The sequence below is a fragment of the Rattus norvegicus genome, chromosome 12, assembly GCF_021556685.1.
Source record: "Rattus norvegicus strain SHRSP/BbbUtx chromosome 12, alternate assembly SHRSP_T2T, whole genome shotgun sequence".
Taxonomy (NCBI): domain Eukaryota; kingdom Metazoa; phylum Chordata; class Mammalia; order Rodentia; family Muridae; genus Rattus; species Rattus norvegicus.
Window position 1 is genome coordinate 22,947,969 of NC_141545.1, and position 24,085 is coordinate 22,972,053.

The window sequence follows — 24,085 nt, forward strand, 5'->3', positions numbered from 1 at the left end:
ACTACCTGGCATCTCTGCAATTGTCTTAAAGAATTCTGGTATTTTACTGAAGACTTTTACATGTATATTTTGTTCTCATATTCCTGCCTACTTCTGCTATCTTTCTACTACTGGTTATATAGCAAGTTTTTTTTTGGTTTTTTTTTTTTTGGTTCTTTTTTTCGGAGCTGGGGACTGAACCCAGGGCCTTGCGCTTCCTAGGCAAGCGCTCTACCACTGAGCTAAATCCCCAACCCCTATATAGCAAGTTTTGAAAACTCCCATATTCCTTTTCCATTTTATGAATGAGTCTGATGAGCAGAGACACTTTTACACCTGACTGGTAGATGAACTAGTCAAAGAGATTTTACAAGGGGCTTTGATTAGTTGTGGCACCCTATTGTTGCCTCAATGGCAGCGCTTCTTACTGATTAATGTAGTATAGGCATTTTGTAGAATTTTGATAGGTCATACATATACACAAATAAATATCTATTCAAGTTTTCTATTCTCTAACCCCAAAATACACACTCTAAAAATATTCCCAACAAATCTTTCTTATCTCAAAAAATGTCTGTTGAAATAGTCCATTTCACCAATCTTATTAATTTGGGTAGATTCTCTTTTATTAGTGGTCATCATAATGCACTAGTCCAATATTTCATGTGTAAGAAACTTCTGGTTTACTCTGGCATACACTATGGTTTGACTAATGTAAGTATGGCTACTGTTGAGTTCATACTCTGTTTGCTCCAAAGCATTTTTCCTTTTTCTGAGTCCGTCTTCACCGGTATTATAAGCTCACATTTTAGCAGGAGCTGGAAGTGTTTTTCTTTAAATCCAGGCTGTCAGTGTTCAGCTATGAGTTGGAAAACTCAGTTACAATTAGTCTTATTAAAGAACAATTATTAAATTTTTATTTCTCCATCTTAGAGGTCTGCTAGTTTACTGAGTTAATAATGTCTAGCACTTTCCTTCATTCCGATGTTTTTATTAGTGAAGTATAATTCTTTCCAAGGCTCTTGACTGCACCCATTGTTTTGATTTTTTTCTGAGATTTGATTTACTTTTATTTTATGTGTTTGGGTGCTGTCCTAGTTAGGGTTTCACTGCTGTCTGTGAAAAGATACCATGACCAAGGCAACTCTAATAAGGACAACATTTAATTGGGGCTGGCTTACAGGTTCAGAGGTTCAGTCCATTATCATCAAGATGGGACCATGGCAGCATCCAGGCAGGCATGGTGAAGGAGGAGCTGGGAGTTCTACATTTTCATCTGAAGGCTGCTAGCAGAATATTGGCTTCCAGGCAACTAGCAGGTATTAAAGCCCATGCCCACAATGACACACTTCCTCCAACAAGGCCACACCTCCTGATAGTGCCATTCCCCTTGGCCAAATATATACAAACCATCACAGGTGCTTTGTCTATGTACCATAGGCATGCAGTATCTGCAGAGGCTAGAAGAAGGCATCAATTGCTAGGAATTGAACCCGGGCCCTCTGAAAGAGCAGTCAGTGCACTTAACCCTTGAGCCATCACTCAAACTATGATTACATTCGCCTTTTTGGTTCCTGTGCAATGTTTCTTGAAGTATTCATGGTATTCCTCTTAATATTCAGTGCGATGTGTTTTATATTCATGAAGAAAGATCTGTAGTTCTTCACTTATCTTACAGTTTACAGGGTAACACTGCTGGAAAGAGGTAACTTAGTTGGCAATTAATTTGTTTCAGAGCTTGAAAATTTAGGAGTCCATGCTTTCTGGTATCAGGGACTCGGTTAAAAGATCACAAGACTAAAGGGACTTGCTATCCTAGTACCTAAGTCCTTGCCTCTTATGCTGCAAGCTATCTTTCTCTATTCTGTACTCTGCATTTTAACTACAACCGTGACCCGCTTCTGAATGGCTGAGTCCCTCGGTGTATGTTTTCTGGTTTTGCTTTTTTGTTCTTTCCATGGATTTATGCTATTTTAAGCTGTAGGCCATGGAGTATACTTTCTGTGTCTTTAGTCTATTTTGTATTTCCTCTTTACCATAGCTCCAGGGATTAAATGTTGCAGTCATGACTCTTCTTCATTTTCCTATATAGTTCTCTCACTAAAATAATTTCTCAACCTTATCTTCATTCCTCATATTTTTTTTCCTACAGTCTACTCCAGTGAATGCTGCTTTCTAATGAACGCTTTACTTACTGAGCTTCTTGGTCCTGTTCTTTAAGTTTGTATTTTCTATAATTATCCCTGTTTGCTGAACCTGTTTATTTGACTACTATTTTATTGTAAGGATCATTACTAAAACCACGCTTTTGCATTTTATGCCTAATACTTCGCTATTTCTAAAATCCTAAGAATTGAGATTATTGAAGATGTCTTAGATTTTCCAATACATAGCACTATTTGCCTGATTGCTGCCATATATATTAGGATTTTTTTTTTTTTTGTCCTCAATTGTCACTTTGTAAGAATGGGGATGGAAATCACCCCTCATCTTACAAAAAAGGGTACTCTCAGCCGTGCTCACCTGTGGCTTCAACTCCTGACACAAGCTCAGAGAGAAATCAAAATGCTCAAAGAGCAACAACAGAACAAACAAGATATAGAAATAATATTTTAAAATTTTTAAACTGATATAAAACTATCAGTATGCAGAACGTTTATGACAGTAAAACTTAGGCTTATGAGGGTGTCAGCCAGTGTGGTAATACTATTCCTTCAGAAACTTCAGTATTTCTGCACTCACTGATGGAAAACAAAAAGACATGGGTGTCTTTAGAGTGTTAGACTAGGGCAGAAAGAAGGTTAAGGAGACTCTGGGTTTCTCAGGTCCTTTGGAACCCAATGAGCACATTCTAGTTGGAAGACAGCTGTGAAAGCCTAAAGAATTCTTGTCCCTAGGCTCAAATCCTTTAGTCCTAAGGTACAGTAAACATACTGAGATGGAAAATAGTATAGAAACCAAGCAACGGGCTGACACTGGGCCCACTCTTCTTACACTCTGACAATGTTTATGAGGAACGGGCATATCCTCACCAGAAACGTGAGACTCCATACTTAATACTCCATGCTCCTTTCTCGAGGAGCCTGTATCTCACCATGTACGTTTCCATGGCCACTTCTTATACCCACAATGAAACTGCTAGTATGTCCCCAGTTTCCTGAGTTTCTGACTGATCTTAACTATACACGTCCCCAGCGTGGATAGCCTCTGGTTTAACATTCTACATGTGGATAAATGCAATTAGTTTATTTTTCAATCTATTAAGCCAGAATATACAAGACACCATCACAGAAGTTACTTCTCTATTAACACTTGCCAGTGTCACAGGTTTCTTCCACGACAAGGAATGCCACTTGATCAGAGCAGAGCACTTTGTACACTATGTCACTACCTAGTCGTAGCATTCAGCTCATTACTACTTGGGATTTGTGGATAGACGTTGTGACACGTGTATACTTTCCTCAATAGCTTTTCTGTTCTAGGGCATACTGCCCTGTCACCTCTTGATCCCAAATGTTCTTTCTCTCTTGCTCTCCTTGGAAAACATTCTCTCATTTGTGACAATGACATTGGGCATTCACGTACTAGCATAGAAAAAAACTTATCTGCAATCCCATCCTTAAACTTCCAGTACTTTCTTTTCTAATTAAAAAAAAAAATTCAGTTAATAGTTTTTAGGCTACCAATTCCCATTCTAACTTCCCCTCGCTCCTTCCCCCTCCCACTTCCCCCCTTCCACCTCTCTGTCTTTCTTTCAACACAGGGTTTCTCTGTGTAGCCCTGGATATCCTAGAACTCACTCTGTAGACCAGGCTGGCCTCAAATTCAAGAGAGATCTGCCTGCTTCTGCCTCCTGAGTGCTGGGATCAAAGGTTTGTGCTACCACCACCACCACCACCACACAGCTAGTTCAAAGTTTTTAAAAAGAGTAATCACAACACTAAAATAAAATAAATGAGTATTTCCTCAACAGCGTCTTTATGCCTTTCTTAAAATAAAACTCCATCTGCTCTTTTGCCTTTCTCTGGGTTAATACTCTTTGTGTCTTTCATCTCTCTGTGGTACGTTATATGACTGTGTCGCTCTCCCCTCGCTGACTGTAAGCCCCTTCAAGAAGAGATGCATCTGAGTGTTAATTATTGCTATTAAACTTCCAGATCAAGACCATGCCCTAAAGTAAGGAATCTTCAATATTACAATTAAGAATTCAGATAAAACTTTTAGGCAAAGTATCTAACTAACAAATCTACAGACAAGGCCAAGTATGACGACACATCCTGATAGTGGGAGGTGGAGGAAAACGCAGAGTTTGAGCTCCGTCTTGCCTATATAGCAAGCTGCAGGGCAAGCTGCAGGGCAGTCTAGGTTATATTAGACCCCATCTCAAAGCAATGACAAAAATATCTAAGAGAACAAAGATGATTTTTTTTAAAGTAAATTTAGGAAAATTGACTTCAACAACAACAACAAAGGACACAAACTGACACAAAGATCCTCGTTTGGAAACTGTATAAAATAAATGGTGAGGACAGTCCAAGTCCAAGATGACCAATGCCCTGTGAGCAGTCGTCCACGTTGACGTCCCCTCCCCAGTTCAGTCACTGACCTGGGAGACTCCAGACAGAAGCGTCTCCTCCGATGCTCCATGGCCGGAATCCATGCTCCAACCTCAAGATCAACTCCGGTTTGGTTACACAGTGCCCTGTAGACGGAAAATGATACATAAACTCTTGCCAAGAAGTCCTTTCACTGATGGAACACTGCTCCATTTGAGCTGTGAACGGTAAAGAGAGCTACATAGAGAAAAGCTTAAAGGACTCAGGAAAAAAAAAAAGAACAAAAAAACAAAGAGTCAAAAAAAACTAACATAGAATATATGTAATCAAAGAAAAATGCTGAGAAGTTTCAATTTTACATTCCCATTCAGAAGAGCTACCTAAATATTTTTCTCTTTTTTGTATTTTTAGATGCCTGCTTGTTTTCTAATGAGAGGGAGCAAGAAAGAGTGTGGATTTGGGTGGGGAGGTCAGGAGGATCTGGGAGGGGTTGGGAGAGGGGTAATAATAATCAGAATATAGTATATGAAAAGTCTATTTTTAATAAATTAAAAACCTTAAAAAATTTAAAGGAATCTTAAAACATTCAATGATTTTATTATTTACTTATTGTTTATTTAATTTTGTGATACTAGGGGTTAAATTGACGGACTTGAATATGCTTGGCAGATCAATTGTCACTGAGCTATGTTCCCAGTTCTATTGTATAACTTATTAACCAAGGAGTCTGAAATTCCCAAACACTGAGAAGTTAAAAGAGGTCACACCCTCCCCTGTACCAGATGGAAAGATCCCAGGATGCAATATGCTGAGACAGCAGGGCTGTTCTAAGTTTGAAAATATTTTACACTATACAGCAAGGTCAAGGCAAGCTGGGACGAATAGTAAAACTGTGGCTCAGAAAACCAAGAAAAAAAAATGCCCACATTTCAAGAATTAACCCACCACATCCCATGTTCATGCAAAGAATCAAACTCAGTGGAGAGAAGAGAGAGAAGGTAGACAGAGACCGTAAAGAAGAGTGTGCCCAGTACAAGGATAGCAGACTGTAAAACTGAGAATACATCACATATGTGCACGAAATCATCAGAGCGGCTGACTAGTCCAGATGCAGATACTCACAGCCAAACACTGGACAGAGGTCAAGGAATCTTACGGCAGAACTGGGGGAAGGACTGAAGGCCCTGAAGGGGATCTGAACTCCACTGAAAGACCAACAGAGTCAACTAACCTGGACCCTTGGGAGCTCTCAGAGACTGAACCACCAACCAAAAGGCATATATGGGCTGAACCAAGAACCCCCGTCACATATGTAGCAGATGTACAGCTCAGTCTCTATGAGGGTCCCCCAACGACTGGAGCAGGACTATCCCTAAAGCTGTTGCCTATCTGTGAAATCTGTTCCCCAACAGGGCTGCTTTGTCTGGCCCCAGAGGGAGATATTCCGAACCCTGAAGAGGACTTGATGCACAGGGTGGGTGGATACCCAGGGTAAGACACGAAAAATAGGTCACTATGTTACATGTGAACAAATTGGAAGAAATATTGAAGGAAACAATCCCCACACTTTTAAAGTGGTTTGCAGACTCAATAATGTCCTTGTGGTAAAATCTATGCACTTCTCCACATAAACAGAAAAATGCTGTACCAAACCATGTCTTAAATAGAGTGTGAAAGCACTATAAAGACCTGAAGGGAGCAAAGCATCCTGGTCAGAAAGGACAGACGTGTAGCTCTCGATATCTACCTTCAAACCCACTCTAGAGAGACGGTAGGAACTGCCACAAAGAGACACAGACGCACTGGAAGAGAATGGACGGCCCCAAACAAAACCTTATTCAGGGCTATACGGGGACTGGAAAACCATACTTATTCAGGGTTATACGGGGGCTTGAAAACCATACTTATTCAGGGCTATACGGGGACTTGAAAACCATACTTATTCAGGGTTATACGGGGACCTGAAAACCATACTTATTCAGGGTTATACGGGGACTTGAAAACCATACTTATTCAGGGTTATACGGGGACTTGAAAACCATACTTATTCAGGGTTATCCGGGGACTTGAAAACCATACTTATTCAGGGTTATCCGGGGACTTGAAAACCATACTTATTCAGGGTTATCCGGGGGCTTGAAAACCATACTTATTCAGGGTTATCCGGGGGCTTGAAAACCATACTTATTCAGGGTTATCCGGGGGCTTGAAAACCATACTTATTCAGGGTTATACGGGGGCTTGAAAACCATACTTATTCAGGGCTATACGGGGACTTGAAAACCATACTTATTCAGGGCTATACGGGGACTTGAAAACCATACTTATTCAGGGCTATACGGGGACTTGAAAACCATACTTATTCAGGGTTATACGGGGACCTGAAAACCATACTTATTCAGGGTTATACGGGGACCTGAAAACCATACTTATTCAGGGCTATACGGGGGCTTGAAAACCATACTTATTCAGGGTTATACGGGGACTTGAAAACCATACTTATTCAGGGCTATACGGGGACTGGAAAACCATACTTATTCAGGGCTATACGGGGACTGGAAATGGATTTGGAGGACTGGATGCTGAATTCACGGTTACCAGTCTGATAGCATTAGCAGGAACAGTCTAGAAGAAGGAAATGAGGTCATGGGGAGATGCCCCAAAAAGGGATGCTGGCCCATCAGAACCCCCTTTCCTTGCTTTCTGGGAGCTGGGAAGTAAGCAGCATATTGTAGGGAAGACGTTCTCATCTTGCAGAGAAACATGGACTATTCGGCTGATAAAAGGCAACAGATTTCTCTCTCGAAACCTTATACAGAAATCAAATAACAGATCAAGTTCTGAGTGTGCTCAATTCTGAGTGTGCTAGCATGCACTTAGGAGACGGAGCAAGAGTATCAGAAAGACAAGAATCTTGGCTACAAAAATTCAAAGTCAGCCTGAGAAACAACACTGCAAATGCATAACGAGGAAAAAGAAAACCCCAAAAGTAAATCAAAGTAAGACCTGATATAATGATGCCCCTAGAACATTCGATAAACTATTGTATAGTCTACCCTTTGTGGGTAGATGGACCCTTCATAGGAGTTGGCCATCAGACATTCTGCATATCAAATTTAAATTACAAGTCACAACAGTAGCAAGGTTACAGTTAGGAAGTAGCAACACTAATTTTATGATTGGGAACCACCACAATATAAGGAACTGAATTAACACGGCATTAGGAAGGTTGAGGAGTGCGGTAAACACTTCAGGACAGTGAGGCAAACAGAGTATTTTGGTGTCTGCCAAATGCGCAATCATCAAAGCAAAATCGGCGAATGGGATCACACCAGATCCAAAATCATCTGCACAGAAAATGCATCAGTGCCTGAGCTCTGTTCCTCACCCCACTACAGACAGAGCAAAAGGAGGAGGTACTGACATCCTAACATCCTTTCCTGGGCATCGCCACACAAACCGAAACATCTGTCCCGGAACACAGCTGGAGAGCACACTGTGAGGCTGTTTGCCATTATTTCTGAGCCTGCAACGACCACCACTACCTTAAAGCTGAGTAACTGGTAACCCACAAGAGAGCTTGGTACCCAAATAGAGCAATAAAATAAAAAGATACAGCAAAGCCATGGTCATGGCACCTCTAACATTCCCCCAGAACACTGACGAAGCCCTCAAGACAGGTTCTAATCCAGACTCCTTCTGCCCAAGTACATGTGTTGGAGAGGGCAAAACTGAGTAAGATGTGGTATTTTTAGGGTTACCGTCTGAGAGTCACTTTAGCTGTCTACAACAAATACACTCTCTGATTCACCAGACTGGAAGAGATGGATATTGTCTTAGGTGGGATAAATCGATGATCTCTTACAGATGATGTCTACTTAAGACAGACACAAAATAAATGAACTACGTCTGTCACGAAAAACAAAATCCCACATGCCCTCATGATATCTGCAAGTTTAAGGTGACCTCGAAGAAATAGAAAAAATGGCAGTTACGAGAGTATAACATAGATAGAGACTGGGGAGACAGCAGGTATTTGCTCCAAGGATACAGGCATGGGACACCGAATTTATGTTCTACAGGATGATAATAAATATATTTGACAACAATTAATTAAAGCTTTCAAAGTAGCTATCAGGGAGAATTTAAATGTTCCTACCATAAACGGGTTGTGTCTAAGCTGGCAGACTTACCAGCCGTCCTCATCAGATGAGCATACATTATCTAAGTGTAACCCCAAGACACACAGATCTTTATAAATGCACGGCATTAACACAGGCCAGCTAAAATGTGAACAACTTAGTATTATATTAAAAGTCTGCATTAATTCCTGCAGTTCTCGACCAAGAGGAAACTGCTAAGGGCTGCCAGGGAATGAGACTCACCCAAGGACACCAGGCTGCTGTAGTTCTCCAGCATCACATCCCTGTAGAGGGTCCTCTGGGCAGCATCCAGCTCCTGCCATTCCTGCCAAGTGAAGTCCACGGCTACGTCCTCAAATGACACCAATCCCTGCAATGACACACTACTCGTCAGCCCCAGGCCTCAGTACCGGAAACAGAGTCCACTTCCCTGGGGGTTTGTGTCTTGCCAGTGTCACACAGAAATGAAAGATTTTAAATGCATTCTCAACTTTATCCTTTGTTCCCTAAGTATGGAAACAGCATACATTCGACTAGTGTGTTACAGGAACGAGCGCATGAATTTCATCTGTATGCAAAGTTCATCTTATCTTTTGCAGTTAGTAAAATTATAAGAAAATATTTTAAAATGTGTATAAGATTATTATAACACAAATGTTTGATTTGTACTCCTATTTTATGAGTTTAGAGCTCACACAGTTTCTCAGGCAAAAAAGAGATCACTAAGTAGAAAGCATTTCTTTTTTTTTTTTTTCCTTTTTTTTTTTCGGAGTTGGGGACCGAACCCAAGGCCTTGCGCTTGCTAGGCAAGCGCTCTACCACTGAGCTAAATCCCCAACCCCTAGAAAGCATTTCTACGTATCATTTCGGTCTTAAAAGCATAAATTACCTGCCTGCCCTCTCTACACTGGCCAACTGAGGAAACAATCACACCGAGAGCTCAGAAATGCTTACACATGAGCAACAACTCAACTTGGATGGCGTGCCATACAAGAGGAAATGATTCTCTGCTCCTGAGGTCATCCAGAGGATGGGAAAATAATGAATACATGGACCCGCACACCCCTCTAGGAAGCTGAGAAAAATCGTGGTTTCACATGCTAATACAAGTATTTCCTCTGGCCTCAGCACCTCGGATCAGGAAAGAAAAGAGGTTAAAATTCTAAGACCCTGCTTCTCCCTGTAAGTCTTGCTCCTTTCCAGCAAGTCTATTGCTATTACTGGTAGCTGAGGTTTTACTTTGTCTCTCAAGAATAACAAAGGGGGTGGGGGGTGGTGCTATAGTATCCTCTGGTAGCCTCGATGGGAGTTAGAGCCCCTCCACTGCTCACCATACAACATCTCCACGACTACTAGCTGTTCATGGAAGGAGTCTGCTGTTGAGATTTGATCTACGGCTATTATAAGGCTAAAAAGTCTTATACCAGAAGGTCTAAGCCTACAAGCGACTTCTCCAGTTTACAAGCTTTTGTTGTACAAACTTTATTCCCTGATTTAAAACAATTAGTTAAATAAAACTGGATACAGCCAATTACTGGAGGGATGGGAGGTAGGTGGGTTTAGAGTGACCTGGTTAGAGGAGGAGAGACCAAAGGAAGGAGGAGAAGGTGGAGAGAAGCTGCCATTAGGGGAGACGGACTATGAGTACATGGCCAGAAGACCGTGAGGAGGAAGAGCAGCCATCATGGGTTGAGTTTATAAAAAGGTGAGCCTGAGGGCTGGCCAATTGGAGTTAAGAGCAGCCCAGATAATTCATAGTAAGTAATTTGGGTTTATCAATTGGAAAATAGATTCTAATAGCAAAAAGGATAAATATCAGCCCAGCTTGTATGATGTTTAAGGCTTATTGTGAATAATAAAAAGTTGTGGGTCTTTTATCCGGAAAGTGAATGATCAAGGTAGGATAGAAACCCCGGATTGGGATTAATAATTTTATACAACTGTCTGCACTCACTCAATACCTCAGCTTTAGATTGGATCTACTTGTGGGAATATATGCTAAATTTCCAAGATCTACGAACAGAGCAATCTGGCACATGCAAATCTCCATAGATCTAGAAAAACAACTGTCTAAAATCCAGCAATAATACAGAAAAGGATGACAAGACAAACTGCTGTCTAGTCCCAGAAGTTATCAGTTCTTTTAGACGCTTTTGTACAGCCTAAATTGTAACAAATTTGCCCCAGGGGATAGATGTAGCACAGAGCACACTTCCTGCAGCGTCAGTAAAGCCAATAGAGTGATCATGTCAAAGCAATGACAGATTTCAAAGGTCAGATCACAACGGGACATGGCAAAAAGGAAACTCGGGTGTTCTTGCATTGATGTGTAAAGTTGGTACAGTCATTTTTCAAAGTAGTATTTAAGCACTGTAAAAATGTAAACACAGATCTTCCATATGATCCAACACCACGATGGCTAGAATGGATGCAAGAGAAATCTAAAGGTGAAGAAATGGTTTCACAGCCACATACACTGCTGCCAAGAATGCTAATAGTGAAGTGTCCCTTTGATGAGGGGATGGCAGGACATTCCTTCTACATACAGAGCATACATATGAGATTGCCTGGTAGAAGAGAACCCAAGGGCTGGTATTCACTAGACACTCCAAATGATCAGACACAGCTTCCATGGGCACTTGATACCAGGAAGTACAAATACTGGGATGGGGGTACATCACACTACAGTTTGTTTCCTAGTGATAAGCTCAACACAATGTCACCAGATGAGGTTTCTGTCTGTAGGGAAGACAGGAGAGAAACACATGTAAGTCTCCTCAGCTCTCCTCTCATGTGTCATGTTCATGATCAGAATTAAAATCTTCAACTAGCCACAGATAGTAGGACTCAGGGAGAAAAAAATAAAGACATGTCTGTTTCAATAAATTATATATTACATGAAACGAATAGCTCTAATATTATGGAAAAGAGATGATGATAGGGCTGGAAATGTGGTTCAGTAGTTAAGGAGCATTTACTGTTCTTGCAGAGGACTGAAGCTTAGTTACCAGCATTACACAGTAGCCAGCTGTCTGCAACTCCAGTTCCTATGAGTCTGAGGCCCTCTTCCGGCTTCTTCAGACTACTGCATGCGTGTGGTGCCTATAAATTCATTCACACAAGCAAAAGGAAAAGGACATTTTAGGAATTTGTTAGCAGAAACACAGAGGGTGTTGGAGGTACTAGGCAGGATTCTGGGTTTTCAAGCTTGCTTCCTACACAACTGAAAGGCTCATCAGGGAAAACAGTTTACCCATAGGGAAGAGGGGAGGCCAAAGAGTTGGTCATCCATATACCACGTCCTTGATTCCTGAGACTACCGTTAGGCCGTTGTGGAGGCTGGAAATTTCATGAACAGGAGGACACTCAAGAAAAAGATAGACGCAGAACAGGCTCAACCCTCGCTTCCTTCCACTGCATCATGCCAGGTCGCCAGACACTGCCTTCTCACGTCACAGAAGTGTGTCTTCAATGGGTGTTCCTACTGTCAGCAGCATCTGGGACATGGGCAGTCCCACACGGCTGTATGTGGGAGTGAGAATTCCCTCCACCACTTCCTCCCACAAGGTCCTTCTCCTCTCTCAGAACCATTAGTATCGCATGCATCCGCAGCAACCAGAGCGCATCAGCACCATCTCTCCCAGCCATCTGACGCTGACTGGACCAGCTTTCCACTTATTATGGTGGGAACAGCTTCACATCGCACCCTTCTTCTGGTCTCAGGGTCTCAGAGTGAAAGGTCTGCATGCACTAAAGCATCCATCGTTCTTTTCACGGCTCTTTTTATGGCCGCACAAGAGATAAGGGGTGACATCAGCCCAGAAGACAGAATCTAAAGATAGGTACTGGCTTCTTTGAAGTCCCACAGATGGTTGGGAATGGAACCTACCACACACGTCACACATACAGATCACTGAACTTTGTATCTTTGTATCTTTTTCTGTAAGGTTAGGCTTCACAAAATTGCCCAAGCCCACCATGAACTCACTTTACAGTCCTCAAACTTGCAATCTATATATGCTGGCCTGTACCACCAGGCCGCCTGGCTTAGAGGTGAGATTTGAACCTAGAGATAGGTCTCCCTCTCCTGTCTCACCTTATTAGAACATGGATTGAGACATCTAGAGAAGAAAAAGGGGAAGAGGTGAAGCTTCTACGCATGGCTCTTTCTGGACTCCCACATTAAATCCTTCTGAGTGGGCTCAAAGTCAGCCCAACTACCTTCCGGAGCAGGGCTCTTTCAGAAGCTGAGGCAGAGCGAAGACACAGAGACAGAGAGGAGGCTGTACAAGGCAGGGAGATGGACCTGATTCATCGTGTGGGAAAATCCCCAAGGATCTCAAGGCTATGGCAGGAGGGTCATCACATGCTTAAGACCAGACTATGCTACAGTGTATGATCCTATATGAAAGATCAGATACAAAGAACAAACGGATCCCACAAACAAGGCACAGAAGGAAGCAAAGGATGCAGGGACAGATTTGCAGACACAGAGAGGACTGAGACTGAGAAGTGCAGTGCTCGGGTTTAGGATGCACTCCCCCATTTCCTGCACCCTGAGTCTCCCAAACTCCTCCTCCATCACCCAGGAACCACACCAGTATCCAAGGAAAACCTGGAAAGCCTAGTGCTGTATTCCAAAAAGGGAGTACATGAGGCCACAAACGTCCCTAAGCACCTGGCTAGTCCCCTCCCTTTAATGTCTGCAGGTCTTGCTGTACGCTGTCTCTCATGTCTACTCTGACTCTAGTCCTCTTTTGCTACCTGCACCTTAATTCCCCCAGCACCACACTGCACTACGTGAGTTATACCTGTGTGCCAGAAGCATCCAGGATGTCCCCCAACCCCCAAATGCGCATGTGGGGGCAGAGGTGAAGGAAGGAGGACAGCCGGTACCTGGGCTCCTGTCAAATAGTACAAAAGGCTGGCCTGTGTTCCCAGCTCAGGGAGGAGAACAGTTAAGCTCAAAGCCAACCTGTGCTACAGTTAAAATTATGCATAAATAAGTAAATAAATATTGGAAAAAAATAGGAAGCGGCTCACAAACCCCGATTTAAATAAATAAATAAAAATAAGTAAATAAAGTGAAGTTGTAAAAAAATGGGAAGAAGCTCACAAGGCCTCATTTCTCCTTGAGGATGTATAGGCAGTTAATGGTTGTCTTGGGGGAGGCTCAGGATAGCCTCTTTATTCAGTAGTATAGTAGGGTTGACAATGGTGAGGCCCATGCTCCTGTAACTAACCCTCTTCCTATGCATCTGTAAAAGTCGGGGTTCATAAAAAAAGACATCTAAGAATAAGGGGAAGCACTGGAAAAGAGTAAGGGAATCTGTGGGAGTAGGAAAAAGACTGGGGGGTCATAGGGGTTAGGGTGAAGAAAATACATTACACGCAGGTATAAAATGTAATGAAAGTAACTACGATGCGCTGTTAATATATAATACTAAAAGCGTGAAAGTAAAACAAGGCTTGGGGCAGAGCACTACCTTCCATGAATGAATTCCTAGATTCCATCCCTAGAAATACTGAGAGACAGAGTCAGAAGACAGAGGGAGAGTGAAAGAAACAGCTGAGAGGAGGGGGAAGTACCTACTCCAGGTCACGCAGAGACTGAAGGACAGGTCTCGTGGGGGAAAAAAAGTGTTGAGAGATGCTAGTAAGAGCGGAGGAAGGGGGTGGGGAAGATTCTGCTCACAGACTCCCATAGAGGTTGTTTCAGAGAGAGATACATCACAAGATTGCGACATGGGCAGCCAGAGACAAACGTGGAGATGCAAGATGCAGGGTGGCAGCTGCAGAAAAAACTGTGGGGAGGCCAATGGCCTTGAGAGCCCAGAGACCAAGTCTGCAGCATCCCCTCATGCTAGCCAAAGTCCTACCAGATCTGGAGGCAGCAGACAAGCTCCGGGCCACGCTCGGGCAGTCACAGGTCCCGCGGCCCCGGCCAGCCTACCTGGGAGGCATCTGTAGCCGCCCTGGTCACGGGCGTCACTGCGGGTACCCCGTGAGCAGACGCGACAAGACCCCCGAGCTGCAGCAGGGGGCCCAGCCTGGCCACAGTGCAGGAGGCAGGGGCGCAAGCGACCCTGACGCGGGGCTCGGAGCTGGGGACGCTGCCGTGGGTAAACGCACCATTTCGGGACTCCAGTGAGCGCCCGCCTCCTGCTGGGCGTCCAGACAGTAGGGAGTCACGCGGCGACAGATACCGGGTGCAATCCAGAACTTAGAGATGGGAGAAGAAAGCGGCCACAGAGGGCAAGATGGCGGGGTTAGCAACAACCTCTGCAGGGCTGAAAGCCCGCCTCCTCCTCTCCGACCGTGTGTCTGATTGGGTAGCCTTCAGCTTAGTACCTCTGATAGGGTAGCGCTTCAGGTCCCACCCTGAATGACAGTTCGTGTTCCAACCTAGGGTAGATGGAGCCAGAATGAAGAGGCCTTTCTTTCACGCGTAAATTAAGACAGGGGTTCCTATGACTGATCCTCCTTCCTTTTTGTCTGCATTTAACCTTGTAGATGAAGTATATAAAAATTTATGAATTGTATATAAGTCTATATACATTGTTCGTGTCCGAAGTATTCCAAGAACAATTGTAAGTATTCACTTAAAAAAAAAAAATCAAAACAAGCATTTGAATTTGATTGTAAAAAGTACCATTTGGAAAAACAATGCCTTGCTTTTCATTGCTTATCTTAGGAAATATTTGAAAACATGTATAATGCACCCCGCATACATACAAAATATTTCCGTTCCTTGGCCTTTAATCCCAGCACAAACAGAGGCCTACTTGTCTCTGAGTTCGTGGCCAGCCTGGTCTTCCAAAATAGCCAGGGCTACACAGAGAAACCCTATCTCAAAACCAAAACAAAACAAGAGGATGGGGAGGGAGGAGGAGGAGGAGGAGAAGGAGGAAGAGGAGAGGGAGGAGGAGGAGGGAGAAGAAAAAGGAGGAGGAGAGGGAGGAGGAGGAGAGAAGAAAAAGGAGGAGGAGTTGGGGGAGGGGGAGGAGGAGAGGGCGGAGGAGAGGGAGGAGGAGGAGAGGGAGGAGGAGAGAGAAGAAAAAGGAGGAGGAGGAGGAGAGGGAGGAGGAGAGAGAAGAAAAAGGAGGAGGAGGAGAGGGAGGAGGAGAGAGAAGAAAAAGGAGGAGGAGAGGGAGGAGGAGGAGAGAGAAGAAAAAGGAGGAGGAGGAGAGGGAGGAGGAGAGAGAAGAAAAAGGAGGAGGAGTTGGGGGAGGGGGAAGAGGAGAAGGAGGAAGAGGGGGAGGAGAGGGAGGAGGAGGAGAGGGAAGAAAAAGGAGGAGGAGGGGGAGGAGGAGGAGGAGAAGAAGAAGAAGGAGAAGGAGAAGAAGAAGAAGAAGTAGTCCTTTTGGGGTTTGCAGGACTTTTTTTTTTATTATTTCCAACATAAACAGCAACTAAATCTCTGTTATTAAGTCATCATCCCAAGAAAGCAAGGGGCATTCATACAGACGTGTAAGCAAAGAATACATTTTCTCTTGTAACAATGTAGCCGAACAAGGGAGTGTGTCTTGAATTTGTTCTTTGATCTTAGCTAGGCAAAGCTGTTTGACAATGCCTCAGGGCATGCATGGATATCAGGCATAGTTCAGGCATCACAAACCACAGAACTTGTGGTTGTAACTTCTGACATTGTAGCAAAGGTTTACAGTGAAATAAGGAGCCAGTGAAGTCAGAATTCAGAATCTAAAACCCAGGCATTAATATAGTAAAAATGCTCTCCAGAGCATTCAGTTGGACTCCAATCCCCAAAACAATAGCTTTTAAGGATTACTTCCTAGTGGTTTCTTAAATTCCTTATGAATTCTTTTTGAACAAACTTCTATTCTCCCCCAGACTGAACAAAAACAACAGACCAAAAACTCAGATCTACTCAAGCACAGTTTGGTATATTATGATGAGCCATCTTGCCAGCCTCCCAAGAGTTTAACTACAGTGTGTGTAGGGCATGCATTAGGGATATGGGTAGCACCACCACTCGATAACCCGAGAAAGTAGGGTACTGGGGACAACACATTTCCAGATTCTAGCAGGGCAGAGGACAGTTCTATCTGGTGCCAGAACCCTAGAACTTTACCAGACTGGGCTACATAAACACTCTGCTCTGCCAGGGAACTGTGTCATCCATCACAGTGTAATCCTCTCCGCCATTGTGAGAGGACCCAAAGCAGGGAAATCATGGGAATAAAAAAGTGCAGAGATGTTAAAGGCCGTGTGGTTTGTTTCCTCTCCCAAATATAAAACACTTATACAACATGAAGGGAACTAAAGGTTCATGATGTATAATGCCCAAGAAAAGAAAGAGCAGGATTAATTGGGTGGGGATACCCTCAGGCTGTGACAGATGCCATCACTGGAAACATCAGGACCTTCCTACTCTCAACTGACTCAGCCACAGCAGATATTCTGTTCACTTTTAGCAGCTGCATCATCAGTTCTTTATTGAAAGGAAACCGGAGCAGCTCAGTGTGTCAGCCGCTCCTGTGCCTTGTATTAACAATTAGTCAATTTAACATGATGTCTTCACCATGTTGAGAGATTATTTTGTTTAGTTTTACGGAAGTGTTTGTGTTTGTTCTTTGGAGTGGGTGTTTGTTTATTTTATTATTTATTTTTTGGTTTGTGGTAGTTGGGATCTAAGAGATGGTCATATACATGGTAGGTGAGTGCTCTATGCCTAAAAACTGTCCGGTATCCCTTGTTTTGTTTTTAAACAGGGTCTCTCTATATAACTCAGGATAACTTTGGAATCCTATTCTTACTGCATCTGCCTCCCAAGTGCTAGGATTGCAGTGGTGCACCACTGTAGCCAGTGCTGCATTGAGAATTCGCAATCTTCCAAATCTGTGCTGACAGTGGCTAACACATTTCACCCTCCCAGCCATTCCGTGGGGCATACATTTTAAGGTGAAGGGATTGCCACTTATAGGGAAAATTGCTTGCCCGGGATTGCTGAGCTATTAATTGGGAGAACTGGGTTTCAAATGCAAACAAGTGGAGACTGAATCCAGCCCTCCTGCATGCTATGATCATATCACACCACTGACCTTTAGTCCCTGAACACAATCCAAAACTGAGAAACGTTTTTCATTAATCAATTCTCTCAATGTATTATACATATAAACCACCTACCACTGGGCCTATGGTACTGTATTCAATAACTGTATTATTACTTTTTGTTGTCATGATAAAACAGCATGACCCAAAGCAACTTACGGAAGGAAGAATTTATTTCGGCTCGCAGTTCCAGAGGAGGAATCTGTAATGGTGGAGGAGACGTAGGAGCAGGTGGCCAGAGCACAAAGCTTAGAGATCGCACCGTCAGTCAAAGCATGGCCAGCTCGTAAAGCGGGAAAACTGGAAATAAGGAAGAAGTATAAACTGTCACAGTTGGCCCCCAGGGGCTTACTTCCTCTAGCAAGGCTCAGTATCCCAAATGGTCCACCACCTCCCCAGTCAGTGCATTCAAACTACCACAGTAAGTTTTGATTATTCCTGAGGTGATGGCTCATAGCTATAATCCCAGTACTGTGGAGGGTGAGGAGTTAGGAGAACTCCAAGTTCTGGTTCATCCTGGGCTTCACAACGAGAACAGGACAGGAAAGAAGGGATGAAGGAGGAAAGACGTTAGGGCAAAAGGAAACTGGTTCCACACCTTTAAAAGAAAAATAAAGATTTTTTTTAACTCAGCATAACACAATATTTATTTGGGGTAGGGGCGTCAAAGAGAAAGCCTTTCCCAGCACATGCATGAGCCCCGTGCCTGAGTTTGAAACCAGGTCCAGTAGCTCTCTTCTAGCTGCCTACAGATCATGTAGAACTCCCGAATACTTCTCTAGCACGTGTCTGTCTGCATTCTGCCGTCGTCCCATCTACCATAACAATAACGAGGTAAACGTCTGAAACTGTAAGCCAGCCCCAGCTAAATGCTTTCTTGTGTAATAGTTGCTGAGTCCATGGTAACTCTTTACAGCAATCGAACGCTGACTAAGACATCCACTAGCTGTGGAATCTGCTAACAGGTGCTTTACTTACCAGATGGGGGTTCTTGTCTAAAGGAGCTCTTGGTTCTCGCCTCCCTAATTGGTGTTCTTTGCCAGCAAAGGGCTTCATTCAGCTGAGAAACCTCCTTGCTTTCACAGAAGCCTCTGCCAAAGTCAATGAGCCTTTTGAGGTTATCATTAGGTAGTATATTTACTCACTACAGAAACCTCAATTTTCTTACACGGAGGGAAGAAAAAAAGAACAGGAGTGTCCCTTGAAGTGTCAGAATACATGAGTAAAAAGGGAATTGGGATTCTTGCTCGAGTTCCTCAGAGCTTTCAGAGTGCTATGACCAGTAAACTGATTATGGTGAGGAGAAGGCTGTAAAAAGCCAATGATTTGTTGACTCAGAGTTCTCAGTTTCATGGTGCAGAACACACAGCCTAGGCAAAAGTTGTTCGAAGGCTAAGCATTGGTTCTGAGCTCCAAACTCCTGTTCTCTGTGAAAATCTGTAAGAACTAGGACTCATTCATCATCACAGAGAATGAGACAACTAAATCCTCCATCATGGGAAACAGATGAAGTGTGAGTATGTATTGTTGATATGAGCACAGCCATGTTAAGGACATCAGTGCCTCAGACCCATGGGAACGAAGGGATCAGGCTGAGGGGGAATAGTAAAGCCTTCTCCTCTGAGAATGTTGACAGAAAGTAAAGAAAGTGTCATTTATAGTTTCCAGATGAATGTAGCCTGAGACTGCTCCCCTATAGAAAGCCACTACCAAGATCACCTAACTGTCAAAGATCTGGAGGCAGTGGGACCTGGGACAATGGGCCTAAAAGCGAGGTGAACAAAAGTCCCGTGCAATAAATAAATTTATTTAGAGCATCAGGCAATATTCTAAGGGTTAAGCAAGATCATATGAGCAAAGTTCACATGAGTTTAAGCTGTGTATGATTATAAGGACAAGTGTGTAGAAATATTATCTGAATCACAATTATAAGCAGCAAGGAGTAATCTGAAAAAAGCTTCACTCCATTTTTTTTTTTTTTTTGCTACACCTGGGAGGAGCACAAAAGCATATTCTAAGAATAAGCCTACGTTTTGAAGGAACTAAGGTCACAGGAATCTTGTTTTCTTGTGAGTTTTCTCACAAACACTCAGAATCCCTCTCATACAGCTTCATTCTTGAACTGTGTTCCGACAACTGGCCTGCCTTCTCACTCAGCTAGAGATAATAATGTTCCAAGTTTCTTGCAGGTGGTGCATCTCCGGCAAAGCCCAGGGTCCACCCAGTCCCAGCTCTCTCATATGCATCGCTCTCATTTTCCATGTCCCGAGCAGGTCCGTCTTCCCAAAGGCATGCAGGTCATGCTACCCCATCCCTAAATCTTATCTCCCCTCCTTAACTTTCTTATAGAATCTCCATCTAATCATGCTTGTTTCAATAGCTGCCTCTTGTGGACACCAGCTACAAAAAAAAAAGCTGTGTTTGCATCCCTATCTCCCTATTTCATTTTGACTGAGCCTTGAAACCATATGTTTAATATGGCCTCTGGCTATAGCACTCCATAATTGTGATGAAGAGAAACCTATCTTTCTGTCTAGTCTGCCATGAAGAAAAAGACTCAGTTAGAGAAAAGTCACTCCCCTGGATTAACGCTTGTCACTATCACAAGTTCCTCTGGTGACAAAGAGTGACACTCTTTCTGCAGCAAGGCACTTTGCACATTATGATTATTACCTGGTTATGGCATTCAGCTCATTACCACCTGGGATTTGAGACTGGAAGCTTTTTGGCTTTTTTTTTCTATTTTGGCTCTATTGCATTTCAGTTTTTCTACTTTATACCTTAAAACTTTGGAAAAAACAAGAACAAAACAAATATCAGATGAGAGGAGAGAAGAAATAATCAAAATCATCAGGAATTAACGAAATAGAAATAAATTTACACACACATACACACTTAAAATTCTTAAAGCTGATAAATATATTCAGGAAAGTAGCATAATACAAACTTAACACACAGCACTCAGTAGCCTTCCTATATACCAACAACAAAAAGATTGAAAAAGAAATCAGAGAAATCACACAATAACCACAAAAAATAATGTAATAAAAAACAAATCTAAGAAAAAAAAACCTAACCAAGGAAACGAAAGATTTCTGCAGTGTCTAAAGTGACATTTTTAAAGACACCAAAGACCGGGATTGGGGATTTGGCTCAGCGGTAGAGCGTTTGCCTAGGAAGCGCAAGGCCCTGGGTTCGGTCCCCAGCTCCGAAAAAAAAGAACCAAAATAAAATAAAATAAAATAAAAAGACACCAAAGAATGAAGTTGAGGAAGATACCAGAAGATAGGAACAGCGTCCTGTGCTCATAGGTTGAAAGACCTAATCTTGCAAAAATGACCATCCTGCTGAAGTTATTTTATAGATTCAGTGCATTTCCAATCAAAAATCCAATGCTATTCTTTAAAACCATAGTGGGGAAAATACGAAATTTTATATGGAGGTAAAAAGACATAGGATATTCAAAGCAAAATTAAACAAAAATGATACTGCAGATGGAGCACACCCAACTTCAAATTATAGAAACCAAATAAATAATCATGGTATTAGCGTAAAAACAGACACATGGATAACATTATATCTAGAAGTTCTCATCCTATAAACCAGACTAACAAAGTTGGATACCCACAGGCTGAGGAAAGGTAATAGACCCTTCTCTCTAATTATGCACATAAATCATTGATTCTGAAGCAGCACTGCTGCCAAACAATCGATGTGTTTCTGGATTGTGAGCATGGTTTCAGATATTTGTTTAAAAAAAAATTGTCAATCCAGGAAGAGAACTTACTGCACAGTGTTAGGGAAGTAAGTAGTCAGCCCAGCCCTGCCATCCCAGCACCAGGACCGATAGCTATTCCCACAGCGATCAGGAGCGGCACAACTTAAACTGTCCTCTTGTCATGTTGGGCAGGTATCATGTCTACAACCAGGATTGCTAGAGGTTCTTTTCCTTGGGTTACTCCTACTTCAGTGAAAAGGAACACCAACATGCAAACTCTTAACCAGCAGGCAGGTAGGCGATGATATACTTGAGTGCCACAAAGGGTTCATGTGTTTTGGAGTGCAGAACACTGTGGCATAGATGAGGTCTCAAGGGTCATGGTTCTATTGCAGTCTAAGGAGCTGGGTGTTCCTACAGAACATTTCCTGGATGTCTTAAAACAGTTTGCCATGCCAAAAAGGGGGATAAAGAAAAGGTATGAGGGGCTGGAGAGATGGCTCAGTGGTTAAGAGTACTGATTGCTCTTCCAGAGGTTCTGAGTTCAAATCCCAGCAACCACATGGTGGCTCACAACCATCTGTAATATACATTAGATAAATAAAAATTAAAAAAAAAAAGAAAAAAAAGAAAAGGTATGAGGTCATGGCAACATCGGAGTCAGGGCAGCTTATAAAAGGTACGATGAGATTACTTAGTAGTATCACTGGAGAGATCGTAAGTGGCAATTGGGAGTTAGTTCCAGGGGGTACACATAGCCAGCAATCTCTAAGTGACCAGGTCACGTGGCATTAAGGAGTTGGTATGCAAGGTCATGGTCTGCAGCAAAAGGCAAAATTACAAGTTAGTGCCATTTATGAGGGGGGATATCAAGAAGGTAAGGATATTGGAGGAGTGTTTGATTATTTTTCCTACTTTTATGCTATCTAGAGGTTGGGCAATTAAGACATATGTTCTGTAGATGTGAATAGTACTCACTAGGGACCCAGTTTGGTTTTTACGGAAGAGCTTACCAATAACTCCTGTTTGCCGCCTGGGATTCCATGGGTCTTGTATATAGAAGAAGAGGGTCTTACACTGTTGATAGAAGAAGCGATTGATCCATGATCCTAACATATGTATCTGGCAAGACCAATATGGGCAGCCCCCATATTCGTCAGGCTATATTTTACAATCATCTTTCATCTGGTCAAAGAAGAAACAAACAACAAGGTAATAATACTTAGATGGAATGACAGAAATAGGGTTGACAGCAATTTGTATCAGCTTTTAGCTATGGAACAGTTTCCCGACCTTATGTAGAAAGACTTTTTGTTATCAGTGTGGGTTTTTTTGAACCTTGAATCTCCAGATGTAAGGGTTATCCTGCATGGAAATGAACAGCAGGGAGAGGATGAGAAGCCCATGTTTAATCCAGTGGGATCAAGCACAGTTCCTGGAGTAGACTCTCATTTTTCTGGGATTGGGGACAACGTGAGTGGTCCTGACATCTTCTGGAGCTTAAGAGAGCAGGGTCCTATTGGGGTCAATGTGTAGTAAAATGAGTCATTTCACGGTGGAGGAGTGAAAGGTTTAAGGTGAGACAGTCCTCACCTCAATGAGAGAGTCCCTCGAGTTTAGCAGCTGTAGGAGTCACAAGAATTACCTTGAAATGGCCCTGCCATTTAGGAGAGAGAGGTGAGGGCCAATGGTCTGGAGAGTATAGAAGAACTTGGTCTCCAATGTTGACAGGCAGTGAACAGGGGATAGTTTGTGGCCTTGCTAGACAATTGTCAGCAAAGTTCCATAGGAGAGAGCAGAGGGGCAAAATCATGGGGTAAGTAGGTGATCAGTGAGGAGAAGCTCTTAAGTGAAAGACCAAGAGTTAGGACCAGATGTCCATACATGAGTTCAAAAGTTGAGATGAAGAGACATCACTTGGGGAGACCCCGTAGCCTAAAAAGAGCCAGAGGTAGGAGTTTTACCCAATAGAGCTGATGTTCCTGTGACAGTTTGACAAGAGTGGTTTTTAAAGAGCAGTTAGTTCTTTCCACCTTACCTGAGAACTGGGGGTGATAGGGATTTTGAAAATGCCAGGGGATGTCTAGAGTTTTAGCTAGAGTTTGAAAACTTTGGGAAATGGATTCAGGACCATTGTCTGCCTGGAGGGGGACTAGAACACTGAATCATGGGATGAAGCCTTTTGTTAGTGGTGGGAAATGCCTCTACCCACTGCAAGAAAATTTCCAAGACCAGGAGGTACTTGACATGTTTGACACTGGGCATGTGGGTAAAGTCAAGTTTCCAGCGAGTTGCAGAAATGGAACCTCTACCCTGACGGGTAGGAAAAGGGGTGCTACAATATCCGGAGTTGGAGTCTGATGTAGGGCGCCCTCCTGTGGTGAACAGCGGTACTGCGCATGCGCAGGTTTTGCACTGGCATCAGTTGGCCAGTAATATGCTAATGAGGGAGCAGTACCATGCTAATGAGGTGATTCATGCTCCACCAATCCCTGAAGGACAATTAGCATAGCCTCAGCCTGCTGTCTATATAAGGCGAGCGCTTTTGCTGCTTGAAGTCCCATATCAGCAAATGAGGTGGTCCTGCAATAAAGGCTGTTAAGAAGAATCCGACGGTG

At 43.0% G+C, this 24,085-nt stretch overlaps 1 protein-coding gene across 25 annotated transcripts in view; it reads right to left on the bottom strand.

Moving 5' to 3' along the window:
• Zfp157 (zinc finger protein 157) overlaps nucleotides 1–23,868 on the bottom strand; it is a 34,106-nt gene extending 10,238 nt beyond the window's left edge. For 6 of the 25 annotated variants that reach the window (XR_015634075.1, XR_015634077.1, XR_015634076.1 and 3 more), the window contains exons 1-3: nucleotides 14,631–14,954; nucleotides 8,921–9,047; nucleotides 4,586–4,681 (exon numbers count right to left, since the gene is read on the bottom strand). Coding sequence is in view for 13 of the 25 variants with exons in the window: in XM_087578834.1 (XP_087434960.1) it covers nucleotides 4,586–4,681; nucleotides 8,921–8,954 (130 nt within the window). In the remaining 12 variants the exon portion in view is untranslated. 25 annotated transcript variants of the gene reach the window in all.
• Nucleotides 23,869–24,085: the final 217 nt, after the last annotated feature.